At 39.3% G+C, this 18128-nt stretch overlaps 1 protein-coding gene and 1 long non-coding RNA gene across 2 annotated transcripts in view; one reads left to right on the top strand and one right to left on the bottom strand.

The window, feature by feature from the left end:
- Positions 1-778: 778 nt before the first annotated feature.
- Positions 779-3918, top strand: LOC112488181 (uncharacterized). The gene is made up of 4 exons (XR_003052014.1): positions 779-873; positions 952-1100; positions 3377-3566; positions 3817-3918. It is a non-coding gene; the product is annotated as an uncharacterized LOC112488181 (long non-coding RNA).
- The window catches only part of m1ap (meiosis 1 associated protein), a 19376-nt gene continuing 2114 nt past the window's right edge, over positions 867-18128 (bottom strand). The window contains 10 exon segments of the mRNA XM_025063277.1: positions 867-1171; positions 2353-2434; positions 2528-2643; positions 3441-3583; positions 3663-3726; positions 3819-3960; positions 4448-4607; positions 4687-4842; positions 15695-15866; positions 17812-18052. Of these exon segments, the coding sequence (XP_024919045.1) occupies positions 956-1171; positions 2353-2434; positions 2528-2643; positions 3441-3583; positions 3663-3726; positions 3819-3960; positions 4448-4607; positions 4687-4842; positions 15695-15866; positions 17812-18052 (1492 nt within the window). The 3' untranslated portion in view covers positions 867-955.

Below are 18128 nucleotides of genomic sequence, written 5' to 3'. Positions count from 1 at the left end.
ATGTACATCCTAAGATACAACTCCGTAAATGCTACAACCACAGACCACACACTATATAACAGATGGATGTAGTCATCCAGGAGTAAAATTAACGTAATTTATAATATTTTTGGATCGTACTACACTAGTTTGGCGATGTCCTTTTATTAGTTATTTTTAGTTTTATGTTGGAGCCAATCTCTAAATTTCTTCATTCAATCCCTTTAATATTTAACAATAGTTTCAAAGACAGAAGGCCACAGTTGGAGATAGTGATACCTGATTAGTCTCATCAGTGACCTACTTAACATCAGTGTAATCTGTCTGTTTTACTATTTCTCCACAGAAGTCATCTTGATTTGTACACTCTGGGCCTTGAAATTATTCAGAGTAACCAATGAGAGGTTTGCTGGTATCATGGTAAATTTACCAGCTATTCACATATTCTCTCATATATTCCACACCACCCACTCTGCCCTTTACTTTGCCTTTGACAGTTTTTATGACACCATTGTTTCGCTCTTTCCTTTCTTTTCATCTTTTCCGTACAATTTTTATTTTATTTTTTTTATAGTCAGATCTTCTTCTCCGTCAGCAAAAAAAACACAGGATGGAGAATTGAGACTTTTCTTCCTTCCTTTTCTCCTCACAGACACAGGCACACTTGGCTTATCTGTCTCCGTTATAAAGTTTGTGTGTAATCAGGCGGCTCGCAAAACCTTTTTAAGACTCACTGTAATTTGCACGTAAATGTTTACAGCGCACACACACTTGCTGTGTCTCACTCTTTGGGTGGTTACGACCACTTCCCAGTCTGTGTCTTGGCGTCCAATAACTGTGTGCGTGCTGACTTAGCAATTCTGTCTCCCACTGGAAATCCCTTTGAACTAAGAGGTATGGATTTGAAGTGTTTTCATATGAAATACCACACTTCCTCTCTCGTCCCACTCACCTGGCTGTTGTTCTCGTTAGATTGTCATGGAGTCGTCACATGTTCCTCCGGTGGAGTTGGACCTGGAACACTGCGGCCTCCGCTGTTACTGCTGGGGAGCGCCAGACTCAGACGGGGGATCCTCGCAGGAGGAGGCCCAACAGAGGAGGAAGAGGGGAAGTTGGAGGAGGTAAAGGTCATCGGAGCCACGGTAGCTTTGACCCTACTGTTTGCTCCTGTGTGACAACGCTGGTTTTGTGCCTGGAGATAAACACACACACACACACACACGGGTGTAATAATAGGTCATCAATGTATGAATACACACTTATGAAAAATAGAATTGTGGCATCAAATGAATGGAAATGGAAATAAATCTGTCTTTTCAATATACTTGATAAAATTGACACACACAAAAAACACAAGATGAGAAGGGGGAAACAGGAAGCAGATATTAGCTGTGTGTGTTCATTAAAGCTGTTTGGTTGAAAAAAAAGAAGAAAAAAAAAAGAAGAAAAAGAACAGATCATCGTGTGTTTAACCTTTCCTTCCTGTGTTGTGCCCATGAAGGGAACAGTTTGAATCTTACACCATTCTTATCACCTCCGATGAGTCACTGCACCAACAGTTATATCTCTTTGGGTACAGACACGTGTGCTGGAAATTGCACATTAGATGTTCAGATGTATAGGAAATTAATTGGTCGCATACAAGTTTATATTAAAAAAAGCAACAACAAAAAAACACATTTGTTTTACAATGATAAGAATTATATTATGGTTATGGTTAGAGACAAGCAATTATTCACACATTTGAGTTGACAGTTTTGTGGTTAGTCGGCCTGTGCACTTCTAGCCCACAGTGCCTGGTATTTAGTGAAGCTGCACACCCCTGTGATAAAGTTCACACATTTTTTTTAAATTCTCCTGTGTTCTTAAAATGTTTCCACTGGCTTCTGTTTCTACAGCTCTGCAACCCAGCAGCTGCATTACTGCCACACACTGGGTCAAGTATACACTGATAAACATCCAATTGCATTCATTTTCTTTAATCTTTATAGTGTTATAGCCTGACCTTCAACCGACCACGGGATCATACTTAACAGTATATCAGAGTCTTAGAGGAATACTTGTGTTGAAAAAAAGAAACGAGACGACAAACAGATTTGTTTCTTTTATATTGTATTAATCTGAGACTCCTGTTTCGAACCACAAGAATGTCCTCCATTACTTCCACTATCATAAAAAAATGACCTCAACATTCAGACTGGGTGCATGTCTGCATTTAGTTTCGTGTTTTCACACAAAAATGAAGAACTTAGACCACACATTTGTATAGTAAAAAAAATAAAAATAAAAATGTAGTTCTCGATTTAGCCTTGAATTGTCACCATGACGGATTTTTTGTGACCTTTACACTGACATAAAACTCGTGTTGTTTACCTGACGCGGCTGTCTGATGGCTGTGGATTTAGCGCTCCCTGGTGGTTGTGACTGGTCTCTGTGACTAGCAGCAGGCAGAACCCTAATAACGGTCAAATTTAATAATAACAATTAGTTGACGTCGGTAACGAACAGGATTAAGATGAGTGCACTGACGATGACGTCACACACTGACCTGTATGGATACCGTGCCTGTGAGGCCAGGCCTCGGCTTTTCAGCTGCTGGTAGAGGTTACTGCTCAGAGAGAGAGGGTTGAAGACAACGTCCTCATCGAGCTGAGTGAGACAACTCTGACAGAGACAGAGGACACACACACTCATGACAAATGTAATGTAAAATTCCCTGTGTTGTCTGTTTTTAAAGAGTTCGATTTTGTTTCCACCACAATTAATACTTCAACAAACTTGGGGGAGTACCTGCTCTGTCCTTGCCAGGTACTAGAAACTACAGGAAAGTACTGCAACTTTTTTTTGGTCGTAATTCTATTAGCAATACAGGGAGAACAGTGAGGAGTTTTGCAGTGGTTACATTTGTCAGAGAACTCTTTTATTTTAATTGTATTTTTTATTTTTGAAGTATTATTACTTCTGCACTTAAAGACTTGATTGGGAAGTTTTCAAACATGGGCTACTTGTACTTTCATGTATTTAGAATATTCAAGCTGAAACGGGTACAGTGTATGTCGGAGCGATAATTTGCATCATCTAGTGTGTTTCCACCCTAATAATGGAAAATAATAATAATAATGTTTTTTATGCAGACATTAGAAAGAAAATATATTTATTACATTTAAATTCCCTTTTAATTAACACAGCCTATTGATTTTTTTAATTTAGAAAAACATTTCTATAATCACTACAGACAGACATTTGAATCAATAACTGTTTCTTTTCTTGTTTTGGGTTCTGTTATTGAAGTTTTGTTGGTAGGACAGCTTTGGTAACTATTGACAGCGCCCCCCTGTGGTTAGTTACTTTTTTCAGTTCACTCAGTTGCTTTATTAATATTATTTTTGTTTTGTAGGAACGAATGGAAATAAACACCTTCTTCACACAGTCTATGGTGTTGACTCCTGTGTCCCCCTGACCTGTATGGTTTGCATGGCGTCCAGTACGGGGTCCTGCATTGAGACAGGCAGTGAACAGGGCAGCAACAGCTCCCTGGAGGCCACAGGCTTCAGAAGCAGAGAGAGCGACGAGGACGACTGGAGCACGTAATGAGAATACACACCTGTATTGTACAAACATGCACACTACAGGTTCACTTTTTTTTTTTACATCAGTGCTCTATTTACTAATCAGTCACACACCTGAGCCTCCGGTTGCAGAAGTCTGAAGAGGCTCCACCTGCAGCAGCAAAAACAAATCACGACTCTGCAAAACAGAAGGTTAAATAAGTTTTCATCTAAACTGGAAAGTTAGGATTGACTTTTCATGTCAATCTGTTTGTGAATGTGTTCCCAGACGTGAAGTGTATGACAGAGAGCGTGGAACAAGTTGTTGTTGGTCTCCAGTTCTTCCCAGTCCAGACGCCAGCAAGTGGTGGGGCGGATCACCAGAGGTAGGCCATACAGCACGCTCTCACAGAGGCCGACTGCATGCAGCGCCCTGTAACACACACACACAAACAGAGATTTCTAATTAAGTAATAATGACCCTTATATTACTGATGTGATATTACTGTTGGTTCACTTAAATATAACATCCATCCATCCATCCATCCATTTTCATCCCCTTATCCGTTACCGGGTCACGGGGGCAGCAGTCTCCATGACCGCCACCCAAATCACACTGCACTGTACCACCCCCCCCTCACCCCTCCGAAACTTCCTGTGGGTGGTGAGTCCACTGGAAGTAAAATATAACATATAATGTAAAATTGATATATCTAAAAATATCCCAAAATGCTAAAAAATGTCAGCTCTAAAAAAAAAAAAAAAAACAACAATTCTGAATCGAATCTCCAAACTGTATATCAATTCCTGTCCTTATTCCTGCAATTTTTTTCATCATCTTTGTTTTATGGTGTCTTAGAGAAACTATTAGTGACGAAAAATATTTTTACATTGTGAAAAGATGCAGCCTTGGATCTTACTTGATTACTTTTAATCGTTGTGGTGGCAGGCTCTGATTGGTCGAGGTCCTGTTGACAGCCAGGAAGTCCCGAGTGCTCTCAGTCATCACTCCCAGGTTAGGTGACACAGGGATGAGTGCAGGGCTGATCAGACGCTCCTGCATGTCACACTTCAGACACACTACACAGGGCACGTGTTAGTAGTTAGTTAGTATTGCTATATGCAGAATATGTCACATGTGGTAGATTTAAATTCTAACCTGGGTTGGGGTGTTTTGTATTGCTGGGCAGCAGCAGGTGCAGCTGCTCCCTGTCACCTCCCTGCTCCTGCAGCCACTCCTTCAACACACTCTCCAAAGCCAAAACACTGTTTTCCACTCGCCGCGACTCAATCTCCAGCCCAGACATCAGACTCTCTACAGACAGGGGCATCCATTTCACTCTCCATAATACACCGCATTTGCACAATAACGTTGTCTTTTTCTGACCACTAGAGGGCGGAAAGATGTAATGAATAAAACAGACTACAACGCATAAACTGACCCCAGAGCCTTTGAACTTGCTGACACTTTGGGGCTTTCATAATTTCCGGATCATACAAAGACCCTAAGCTTTATTGGATAAGAGGCTCTGAAGTTTATATCCTGAAGGAAAACGGTCTGGATTACATTTTGGCCAGAGTAGCAGCCGTCTTTCTGCTGCTTTGGTTTATTTGAGTAAATTGATGTAAATCTTTGCCTGTTTTCTTTGGTTGTCAGAGCTTCTGCTCTGCTCTCTTTTCCTTCTCAGTTCTATTTCATCATTATAAACAGAAAATGACCTGTGGACCTCCTCCACCTCATCCTTCTCCCTCCGCTCGTATTTCCCAGGGTTCATTTATTACTGTTGAATACACAGAACTCCTGTTGGCTTATCTCCTGTTCTCTCTGTCTAGTGTTTAAATGTTAATGCACCATCAGGAGATAACTAACAGGAAGTGCTGCGTGGAACGAGGCAGGACAATTTTAGATAGGGTTTAACCTCTAAGGGACAAACTCAAGAAATAAAAGTCCATATCTTTGGAGGGAGATACAGTGATGCCTAATTCAGTAGTGGGCAGTGGGCTGATGTAGAAATGAGCAGTGAATCTGAGGGGGAAACCACATTATGGATGATGGATGATTGTGACTGATATCTACTGAGTGCCACTGAAAAGTATGGTGACTGAGAAAAGGAGATATGAATGAGACTGAGAGAGTAAAACCAGGGGGAAAAAATCAAATGAAGGATTCTGCAGTTTTACAAGGTTCTTATGTCCAGTTAGATTTAGTAAAGAACTGTAACTGTAACTGTAGTAAAGTACTCTTGGGATTAGCACTGTAGCACCGCCAGGGTCACGAGTGCATACAACACCAACATGGTAACAGGGGAGAGAAGCTCCAAGGAGTACCTTAGTGATACTGACACAGTTTAATGGCTGGTGTCCTTTCTGTTTGCTGTTTACAAGGATCTCAGGAGCACAACAGACCAAGGCCTTTTAAATACAGAGACAAAGGGGAAACATTTGTGTTTTCCTGGAGATGTCAGGAGTATATAAACAACAACAACCTCTAAACACGGAGGTAGATGAAGAAAAGGGGCTTCAACAAATCAATGGCCATTTCTCTCGAATAATGTCCGTCTGGGGAGAAGGGTAGAGGTCAGTGGCTAAGGGAGAAAAAAAGAGGAAGAAGAAGATGAATAAATAGGGACACTGGTTTGTAAAAAAGGAGTGTATGACTTAAAGGAAGAGCAAGAGGAGGAGCAGAGCGGAGGAGAGTGGAAGACATGCTGAGATAAAAGAGATGGATGGGGGGAGAGGATGCTGGACCACACTGTTGGAAAACCCTGTGTTTAGACCTTGTGTATATGTGTGTGGGTATAGATAGGTAAGAGCAGTTGACCCTGAAGTGAACTGAAGTAATGATCCTCTCTCTCTCTCTCTCTCTCTCTCTCTAAAGGCTTATCTGCCCTCATGAAGGATTTGTTTACCCTGCTAAGGCCTCCAGTCTCTCAGTTGCTCCATCTTTGCTGACTTCATTAAGTGTGTGTTTACTGCAGTTATATTACACGGATATAAAAATGATCAATTTCCAGTTTTATCTCCTCGTGCTCTCCTTCCTTTTCTTTCCAAGTAACCCTCGCTTGCTCGTTTTTAAGCTGGAGTCTCCACCTGAGTCTGATCTGCACACCCGTGTGTGTGTGTGTGTGTGTGTTATCTGTACATAAAGCAACATTCTTTGCTGAGGTCGTAGAAAGTCTAACTGGATGTGTATACTGGAGATTAGCATTGACAGATGCCGCTAATGGACAAACCTCCCAGTCAACTAATACAAATTAAGATGTAAAGAGGTTGAGTATATGGACACATAAGCCCCTCCCCTTTCCTATTCACATCGGCAAACTAAAGACATTTAAATCTTAGGTAGTATAATCCATTCCAATATTTTGGAATAACAAAGTCACTCCGCTGCCTGTACTGCAGTCTCTATATACATTGAACAGCTTGGTTTATTACTGCGGGTCCTGCAGTTCCCATTGCTGACTCGGGACATTCTTCAAATGCACAGAGAGTAACACAGAGAGTGCAGTCGCCGCTAATGGCCTTTTCTACACTGGCTCCGGTTTAATGATCTGAAACCTTTACACATGCAGATGATTCAACTAGGAGAGACTAAGAATGGAATATGAGAGCCACAGAAAATGTCTCTCATGCTTTCACTCCTACACACAGACACACAAAGGTACTCACATAGGCACGCAAACCTTCTAAAACTACTTGATCACACGAGAAATTAAAATACAACAGTCATCTCCTCAGAGACAGATGAATCACAAAACCTGTGACTGAAATCAACTCTGCAGTAAAACTGATTCTGACACTTTATTTAAATTAAATTACTTTTGGAAGTTAGCTACTGAGATAATATGTTAATTTAAAACGAATATTACTAATCAAGGCACTTATGCTGATTGTGAGCTAGCCTGCTGCTCTTACCCATAAATTGCCTGAATCTAAATTACAAATCTTCAGAAGTAGCTTGCCAGTGTTTAGGAATGGTTATAAATTCGACAATTGTCTGCACATTTACATATTTAAGTACATATTTAAGTATTTTAAATAACAAATAACTGAAATTAGCTGAATTAACTGAATATTTTCTTTAGAAAACATTACATTTAACATGCCAAGGAATTTGGATTGTTTCCGCAAGATTCAGACTGCAACGTGTGATAAACAGTATCTGACTGTGACACCTTCAACTGGTGTCCGTGTGTCAGGAGCCATCCAGGATATAATGTAATTGGAGACTGGGACTGTAATGGTTTAGGGTTGCATTTCATATGCATACCTTGATATTTTCTCCCTCTTGTTCCTCTGCTTTTCTTTTTATATTTCTATTTGTATGTCTTTTCCTAGTCTTAACCCAGTAATGGTTCCTCTAACTCTGTCCATTAGGAACAAAGTGCATCACTGCTTTGACCATCAAACATGGTACCATTACCCTAAGTGCGGAAACCAGCGTCTGTGCAAGGTAATGCACTGTTAGAAGAAGAAACTGCATGACAACACAGTTTTGACTCATCAATTCTGATAAAGATCAGCCTTCACAGAATCATATAATGGACGCCGTGATCTGTAAGGGTGGGAATCGTCAAAAAGAATGCTTCTGACTACAAAGTTATGAATTTCCACAATGGTCAGCGTACTAGTTAAAACATGAATTCATCAAACTTCCCTGCCTGCAAATAAATGTGTAATTATGATAAAATAGTTTACACGTTTCAAATGCAACACCTATGTTTGTGTGTAAGAGCTTTTTAATTCTGCCATTAAGTAATTGGTATCTCACAGCACAGCAGCATCCTGCTGTTTGTGATAAATTGTATTGGGATAGTTGCCGAAACTGGCTTAATATGGCACAGCTCCCCTTAGAATATTTTTCACCAGATGCTACTGGTCATACATATAGTAGGAAATATGTGGTTTAATCTTTGTTCTTAAAAACAAGACAACAACGACATCAAATGTTAAACTATTCTGTTCAAAAGAGGGGTGGGGAAAGGCTCTTTGGCACTGATGTAAGATTTTAACTACGGTGTCTTCCTGGCACAAACTTTAAAGGGTCTGTATATAAATAGAATAACAGCAGTGTTTATAGAATTCTTCCATGATCTCCACTTCCATCATATGGACCAACACTGACAACACAAAGTGTTCTTGTCAGTCAGTGGGTGTGTTTCTGAGCACTAATGCTGAATAGCTCATTGATGTTCTTTTCGACTCAGACAGACAGGACATTGAGCATGTGGTCTAAAAGTGGATCTGAACACACCAAGCACTGTGTGACCCCGTCGCCTCACAGCCACTTCTGTAAAAGATAGACACTTAAAAAGAAGGGGCAGTGACTGGGGGAATGACAGCACAGATATGCAAAGAACGTGGAGTGGAAATAAAGGGAAATGTGTTAGGTCAGATTGTTAGAACTTATAAGGCTGTTAAACCCACCCCAACACCAAAGATGAGCTGCAATCACATTTATTTGTGGAAAAAGCTAATTATGTTATGATGAGCATGGCTTTGTCTTTAACATGGCACACTGGATAAAGAGCAACCAGGCAGCAGGAGATCAACTGCTGGCTCTCGAGCAGATTGAGCAAACAGGAAGTCGGGAGATGGAGAAGGGTTAAGAGACCCCAAGATGGTAGCAGCTGTTGAATCTTTAAAGCACTTGAAGAAGACGAGAAGAGGATGAGAAGAGCTCTGCAGACAGAATTCATGTTGAAAAGGAAATGAGAAGAGACTATAGAAGAGGAAGGAAAAATTATTACAGACACGTGGTTTTCTTATGAAAAGTGTCCAATGTTGTTCTAAAGTGTTGTAGCTAAAGAACGGAGAGTAAAATGACTTTAAATCAAACAAGACGATAAAAATTGAAAGTTATGTTGTCTTTGTAAGAACAAACCAAAACGTTCACAAGCTATAGGACAGAAGTGAATCATTTGATCTGAATCATGTGGTAGGGCAAGCTTCAGTTTTTGTATTTGATGTCTGGGTCTTAAAACTGTTCTGGTAGAAGGCAGTCTCCATTAGTTAACCACATCACCCACAATTTAGAAACTGTACTCTGTCTCCTGTGATTTTCCTTTGAAGAGCGGGAGATGAAGGCAAATTGGATGATTTGATTACAGAGGTTAACAGCGGCTGGCAGAGTAAAGTAGACAAAGAAAGTACAGAGTTACACAGTTAATGTAGTATAGTTGAGAAATGCAAGGAGGAGTGAATCATTTTCTATTTTTTAACTTTTTAATTTTTTTTTATTTTAGCATTTAACAACCGTGTGTTGGATTCATTTTACTCAAGCATTGTGGTGCGTAAGAAGCTCGATCATGTTGCATTATACTTGTCAACATACTAAAGAATTTTCTGTATATCTGTCAGTTGGACAAACAGGTCTGATGACTCCTTTCCCTTGTTGTTTTCTCTTTAAAATAATTAGAAGTAATCAATCAATCAATACCTAGTCTCTCTTCCTGCAAATGACAGGAAGTCATAAAATATTTACATAAAATGTACTGGTAAAAGGATTTTTTTAAGGTCATTAATGTGAATAAAACAAACAAACAAACAGGCCTCTCAGAGTGGGCCTAACAGAGTCTAGATCCTGTGGTAACTAATCTCCATCTGCACCATCACCTGCTGCTCTGCTCACGTCACTCAGAGGTGCGAACAGCTTGACCTTAGAACATGTGTGGGCTGCAGTTGAACAAACATACATTTACAGTGTCACTCATGTCAATCCATATTTAACGACAAATAATAACAATAAGAACTGAAAAAGAACAATGAAGCCAGACACACTGCTGTCACTCAAGCTTGAAGTGTTAGTATGGTTTTAGTTCCTTCTTTTGTGTGTGAAAGGGTTTCGTTGTAGCTATGGTTGGCTGCGGCCTTGTGTGTCAGCAGGTCTGGGTGGGGCTTCCTCACAGCCACTTTCACTAACCACAAACCAAAGTAAACTAGCTGACACTGATGGAAAAATAACCTACTCTCAGAGGCAGAGGAAGAGACAGCGAGGTGAGGGGCAACCCTGGGATGGGGGAAAAACCTTATGGGAAGTGGTGGATGACTTTATGTGGTGATTTAAAATGTCAAAGGATCAAAACTATTAATAAATATGACTCACGGAGCGGAAATCATGGCTGGGGCAGCTGCTGATGCAATATATACTATATATATATATATATATAGTATATATAGATATATATATATGCTATATATATGTTTATATATATAATATATATACATAATGTATATATTGTACATATGTATACATAAAGCTCTCTCCATTTCTTAGCAGTATGTACCACCTTGATGGCAAACAAATAAAAATGATATCAGAAATAGAATGTTAGTTACACTGACAACAACACTGCAATCAGTTTACTTCTATATATCTTTAATAAAAAACAATATCAGTGTAAGCCACAGTTATTGATTGTTATTTTTTTTTTGTCTGCAATATGAATTTCTAAAAGCTGCACTGTTGGAAATTGCAGCCTGAGTTTGTGCTAGTTTTAAATGGCAACACTGTCCTTCACTGTCCTTAAATTAAAATACATCCACATTTGCAATTGTTTTACTCTGAAAACCCATATTTGAAATCTTATGAGGCCCTTTTCCCTTAGAGTGAGTTTAAAAGATAATGATAAGTAAGCATGTGATGGAAGTTTCACATTATCATTGTAATTTAATACGTGCAGTGAGGCTCATTGTGAGTCCTACTGCAAACCCTGCCATGAATCTGGGCTGCCGGGCAGTGGATTATAATCCTCTTCTCCAGGGGCACACTTTTCAGAGTCATTATTCTCAGGATTCAAAATAATTTAGTGCGATGTATGCTGATCCAACACGGCTGTGTGTGGGCTGTCCAAATGGTTTAAATGTTCTAAAGGAGGCAAATAAGCAGAGGAAACGTATTCCAGAGAGTATTCCATACTCAAGGTGGCAGCACAAACTGTCTGCAGATACGATTTCACCATGAGAGTGATGCAGTCTAAACGTTAAAAAGACATAGAGGCAACTTCTGTCAGTTCTGTTTCTATTTACACTGAATATTTCAGCCATGTTTGCTGTTAATGCAAAGCTCTGTATTAACATTTATACTTAAAGTATCACATATTTGGTTTATATTTATATTAGGTATATATTTGGTTTCTTAAAAAACAACCAGTGAAAGGCTGATAAAAAGAAAAAAATATATATCCCTCCAGTGAAAGGCTGATAAAAAGAAAAAATATATCCCCGCCAACACATTAGTTAGGGAAATTACACAATGTTTCTTGTTAATTTCACTGTAATCCATAATCCCATCATCATGTTCTTTTAAAATAATCTGGGAATATACAGTTTTAGTGGTAGAGTGCACTCTTCACATGCATGAGGCTCCATACTACACCGATTTAATATGAAATAAAAATGATATGAACCTGAACATTTTCCATCACTACTCACATCCATATATATGGCTACAGGATCTTATAGCTTATTAGCTTATTAGTGGGCAGGACAACTTGTGAAACACTGTTAATCTGCCTTCCGTCATAGAGGATATGATGTCCGTTCTTACAGAGAGGGGATGTAACTCAGTGGTAGAGCGTGTGCTTTGCATGTACAAAGTCGTGGGTTCAATCCCCAACCTCTCCAGCTGACTCTTTTATACCCTCTCCTTGCACTGAACAATATCATACATATCTTCCTGCACTTGTACAAGACTGTTCAAAATAGAATAGACTGTTTGAACACACTTAACGTTTTTCCATAATTCATTGTCATGTTGTTTAGGTTAAAGGTTCACCAAGATGACAAAGTCCAGGTGTTCTCAGTATCAAGCCAACCCCGGTTATTCATCAGTGTGACTGCAGTGTTTGTCTGGATGTGCCCATGAGCGGTGTGGCTGCAGCTGTGACTGTGTAGAAAAAAAGAAGTGAAAGATGTCCTTTTTTTTCACACAAACACAGCTGCCTTGAAGGTGTCTGCACATCGTCTCTCTGCGTGACGCCCTTAAGGAGAACGGCACCAAGGGTAATGAGACTTCAAAAATGATTTGGAACAGAAACGTGAATGGAAGCTGACAAATTGGCTCACCGTTGTGCAACAGATTGCACAGGCCCTGTGCACAGTGACTTCAATATGGCCGCAGAGATACATGGGCTGAGTCTTTGTAATGAATTCATGTCGCAGCAGATGGACGGTCTATGAGACAAATGTATTCACATCCCCGCTGAGAAGCAAAGGGTGTTAATAACTAAGTTTCATTGACTTTATGATGGATCTGACATGAGTGTGAGTGTTTCAATTCCACCTAAAGCTGCATGTTGGCTACCAAGTAAAAGGGCACCTGGTTCTTATAAATGTATCCAATTCGATACTGATCATGCTCACGTGGCTACTATGATTGTAGAAAGTGTGGAAATCCTTATCTTTTGTCAATTTTTATTGTATAAATCCAGGATATACATAAGTTGTAACTTTGATCAAACACCAGATAGCCATTGAACTCAGTTTCCCAGCAGCCATCATTACTTCCACGCCTGGGTTTGAGTGCACATGTGACAGAACCGTGTTAGCTTTTCCTTCAGTCTCCCAACAATCATGTCTAAGGAATTAGGTGCATTTTGTCAGCTTATTCTGTGAAAGAAAGGACTAATCAGCACATGACACAAGCCAGAACATCCACTGCTCACTGGAGGAAAACACACAAGATGTCTTCCTGTCACTCCTGCTATGGTAAGCTAAGTGGGCTAACAGTGATATAGCCCATTTTACTAATATGGTCAGTGCATTGTGATGTGTGATCTAGTGTGATTGACTCTAAATCAAGTTGATGGCATCTTGAGATATGGCTGTAAAAATGTGTGTTTTATTGAAATACTGCATAATACTAAAAGTACAAATACAAGACACCATGTTGTATCTGCACTACATTATGACTACTTTATTATGATTATACGTGAAATGGCCACTGCATAGTGGTAATAATTAATTCTTCGGCATTTGTTTTGTTCCAACTAATTAATTCTTCGGCATTTGTTTTGTTGGTTGATGGTTTAGTTAACTTTCCACCCTGTATCCTATGTAGCAGCCATAACTAACGCACAGCTATTAAATTTGACTGCTATTCAAATCTGGCATTTTGTCCCAGACATAATATTTTATTGACCCTAAAGGAAGTCTGACATTGACAAAAGGCTTTTGGGTTAGTGCCAGGACTACCATCACCCTCAGGTGATGTCACTCTCCTTGTCCTAATGGAGGCAGAGAGCCAAAGGACATTTCAACCCATTGATACTGATATCAAAAGCTGTCTGTCACTTATCTCACTACCCATTCTCTTGGCAGCTCCACTACGTTTTTTTTTATCCATATTCTTCTCTCTTCTACTGTTCCTGTTCATTATTTCCCTCGTGACCCTCTCCAGTGTCTCCCCCCTTTCATCCCTCTTCTCTGGTTTTCAATAGGGTATTTTTCTACGTGATGAAATACTCAATTTCCTCTGAAACAATCTCTGACTCTAGTTACATCACAGGGAATAATACAAGCTAAGGCTTCTATTATACCTGTACGAGGACGGCACATCTGTGGCAGATTCCCAAAGATCAGGAGAGAAACCAATTTGTTTGGTAGACTGTCATCTTTTGTTTAAACTATCTATCCATCTAAACGTATTTAAAACTGGCCTCACAGATGCTCGGTTAAATGTGCAAAAAGTTGTGCAACTTTCTGCTAATAGCTTAGTTTGTAACAGAAAAAAGTAGCTGCTCTGCCCAAGTCTTAATAATAATATACTGCTCTTCATGAAATGACAGTAAGACACACGTCTAAAACAAATCGTCTGGTGTTAAGTAAGACATAATGGCTGTTATGTCTCGCTCTCTAGAACATTCCCACCCTGTATCTGACACACAAGGACATGATTAAGATTCTACAACGCACCCAGATTCCAAACTATTCCCAGGCTGAACACTGCTTCCTAAATTTTGGCTTACGGAGTCTGATGTATTTGTGATTGTCTCCTGCTCAATTTTAAAACCTTTGTATTGGAATTAAACTGAACCAAATGGTCAGTTAAGTGTTGTGTGTTCTATCTATGTTTAGATAGAATAACATCCTCAATTCAACATTTGACTCCATGATCCTGATTAGGGTCTAGTACCAAATAAAACCTCAGTGATTTCAAGGCATTTTTGTAATGTTGTCATTTTCAACATTTTCAAGATAGCATTTTTGTAATGTTGTCATTTTCAACTGTTAAAGATCAGAAAGAACTATACTGTTATACAGAATAGATACAGAGAATATTGATCCATCAATAATCAGTTGAAATATTAGAGCATTCCTTAGTGGATGTCAAGCCTTTTGTATGTTGGCTCAGCTGCCATATTATGCCAAAGGTTTCCTAAGGAACACTTAATTTACTTATTTATACTTATACTTTATATGTATCACAGAATTGACATCTTTTGTCATCACAGAATAGGATGGGTGTTCAACATAGATTTTTCTCTAAAAATGTTTTCTTCTTTGTGGGTCACAAATTGTAAAACTTCTGAAAAAATAAACTTCTTACCTAACTCTAAATGTACCCTTCTTTCTCTCTATTTTCAAACTGGTAATAAATGTAGCATGGTCACATTATTGTTTGTCTTTAGGACTGATGGGAATTCATTCCGAGATGAAAATCAGCATAGTAACACTTAATCATTGTGAAATAGTTTAGCTGTTACATAATTATTTTTCTAGGCACCACTATCCTGTTTCTCTTCACCACACCCTTCTGTCTCCAGTGTTTCTCTTCTCTCCACTTCCCACCGTCTCTACTTCCTCTGAGTCTTCAGAGCACTCGCCACTCTCACCACTCGACTTCATATAATAGAACACAATTGGCTGTCATTATCAAGTTAGCCTTCCGGAGGGGTTTGGAAGATGCTGTCATTATCAAGTTAGCCTTCCGGAAGGGTTTGGAATGATGTGTCAACCACTGTTGACTTCAGATACATTATGTGGCAAACAGTAGCAAAAACACAATGTGATAAATGCTCCGCACAGCTGACGTTGATTTATGGAACTTGGAGGTTGAGTATGTGATAGTGGTTAAGAAACATGTAACATGCATTCTTCAAACTGTGTTCATCCTGCACACAGTTTTTGTGTTTGTGTATATGCAGTTCTGCACATTCCTCTCCTACCTTCAGCTTCAGTGTATGTGGTTTCATTGGAGATATTTTCCTGGCCCAGGTCTGCTGTACTGTACACCTGCACGACGTGGAGCTGCTGGAGCAACACCACATCTGCGTCCTTGAGCCCCATCTCCAACTGGCGGACAGTTCCCTGCCCAGGCTGGCTTGTCAGCACTGTAACCTTGGAGTAAAGTAAGAGAATATTTAAAAAGAAATGTGTCACTGTGAAAAGTCACAACAAATAAATCCACTAAGTAAAAAAATACGATCCTTGGAATAACATAAATTAGGACCATTCCAGTGTATTTTCTTTTTAAAAATCACTGAATCTTTAGCATTTCAACAACTGCACTGAAAGACTAACTCTTGAGTTTAAATTCTCCAAGTGGTGATGAAACGTGTAAATAGTGTACAGGCACAGGCCCAAAATGATCACAGCAAAGCATTTAGTTAATGTTATGTTAATGTGGTCCAAAAACTACATTTGAGTGACCAACTTGACATTCCACTACCCAAAATAACAGATTATAAAATGTATTAAGTATAAACATTTGTACCAAAAATGAAAGTGTTAGGATAACACATGAATTATGCCAACAGGTTCCCAATAGGGCTTTTACTTTGACCTCAAGTCTTGCAACAGGTTCCCAATAGGGCTTTTACTTATAACACAGTAAAATACTATAATAATATATTTTCTCCCACAAAAACGACATTTTCTGATAAGAAAATGTTGTAATTACATTTTAATCTTTGCCCAAGACCTTAAATAAGTGCTGACTACGTATGAGGATGAAATGAGTTTCAGTGAAAAATAGATAAATCAACCACAGAAGCACATTAACAGCAGCAGTTGAGGCTGATTAATCTGTGATTATTAGTGGCTTCTGCTTCCAGTTTCCTCCTGCTAAGTCAGTAGTATAGTCTGGGGCCTAATGCACACACACACACATGCACACACATGCACACGGGTACAATGCTATGCCTCTGGTTAGTGTCTCTCTGGCTTCTAATGGTGCTATTCATATCTGCTGCCGCTCCTGTCGGAAACAGTGGCTCTTAGTGTAATCATCTGTCCAGAGCTTCCCAATAAAGCTGGCAGGGATTTGAGAATTCCTTGTCAACAACCAACAGCAGCCTTGTATCCGGGAACACATTGTTCAAATGTGACACAAAGACTGTAGTTTCTCATTCCCTGGCTGATGTCTGCATCTGGACCACTAAATGTTTCAAAGGAACTGATTCAAATAGTGTATGTTTATACTTTGTTGCATGGTAACGTCTTTGAATCAAATGAAAAAACCTACCATTTTTATTTTAAAAAGCTGTTATCAATAAAAAAAACAAAACAAAACCAGATCACTTCAGGATTAGTTGGCTGTAACATAACAGGTGCAATCTCCAGAGGAAAGTGATTCGTAGTTGTTCAGATGTATTTGAATTACATATTTAAAAGGGTTTGTGATTCAATATTAACCACTTCACATCTCATCACATACAATCTTTGTTGGTTACTTCCCGTTGTCAGTGTTCCAGCTCATTCTCCACAGATGCCTTAGCAGCAGATGAGTTCAACCTGTTTGCTGCATTTGAAATTCATTTGGAATGTTGTCTATGCAGTCTTGTCACCCACTAAATTGGGATGTTAATGCATCTAAAAACATGCTAATGTGATCCATAATTCAAAACGCTACTTGAATTGAACTGAACATGAAAGGAGCTATTTAAAGGGTATGAAAAGAGCGTTATGTAACTATCTCCAAAGGGATGCTTTTTTCAAATCGGCTCCTTCAAATCGGATTTAAAGAGACAGAAACAAAATGTTGACAAGACATATTTATAGTCAATTATTCTGCTTGATATTTTTGTGCATTTCGAGGCAGCTGCATTTGTCTATCCTTTGATATTTATGTTTCCGCTTTTTCCGTCCTTAGTGCTATGAGGTGAGAGGTTCAGTCCCCCAGTGTCTTTGCATGTTGTGACTAACTGCTTTTATAACCACAAGGAGTCATTGCTACTGAACCCAGACTAAATTACACCACAGTTCTATCTGTGTTTCCACTCACTTGAGTCTTTTATTATGAACTTTTGTACTTTGTTTTCTGGGGGTTTTGCGAGATCCTTACCTGTATTGATAAGTTGCTGTTGGTAGTTTGGTTTCCAGTGCTGATGTGTCTGACGTACTGTTTAAACTGCTGCAGACTGTCGAGCACTGCCTGTTGCAGCAGCTCACCTCCTCTGGCTGTGGCCTTCATACATCCTTCACCTGGAATAGACCGTAGCTCCTCCACACACAAACGCAACCTGGCAAAGTTACCATGAACCTGCTAATTATAGGAGGAAAAGAAGGGAAGTGATGAGGTGACTGCCAGAAAAAACAAAGATATGGAGCCTAAGAAGGAGGAAAAGTAGAGTAAAAGCTTTGAAATATATGTTTATCTTC

The sequence above is a fragment of the Cynoglossus semilaevis genome, chromosome 1 (assembly GCF_000523025.1).
Source record: "Cynoglossus semilaevis isolate Cse_v1.0 chromosome 1, Cse_v1.0, whole genome shotgun sequence".
Taxonomy (NCBI): Eukaryota; Metazoa; Chordata; class Actinopteri; order Pleuronectiformes; family Cynoglossidae; genus Cynoglossus; species Cynoglossus semilaevis.
Note: the sequence above shows the minus strand (reverse complement) of the source record. Positions and strands in the feature narration are given on the sequence as shown.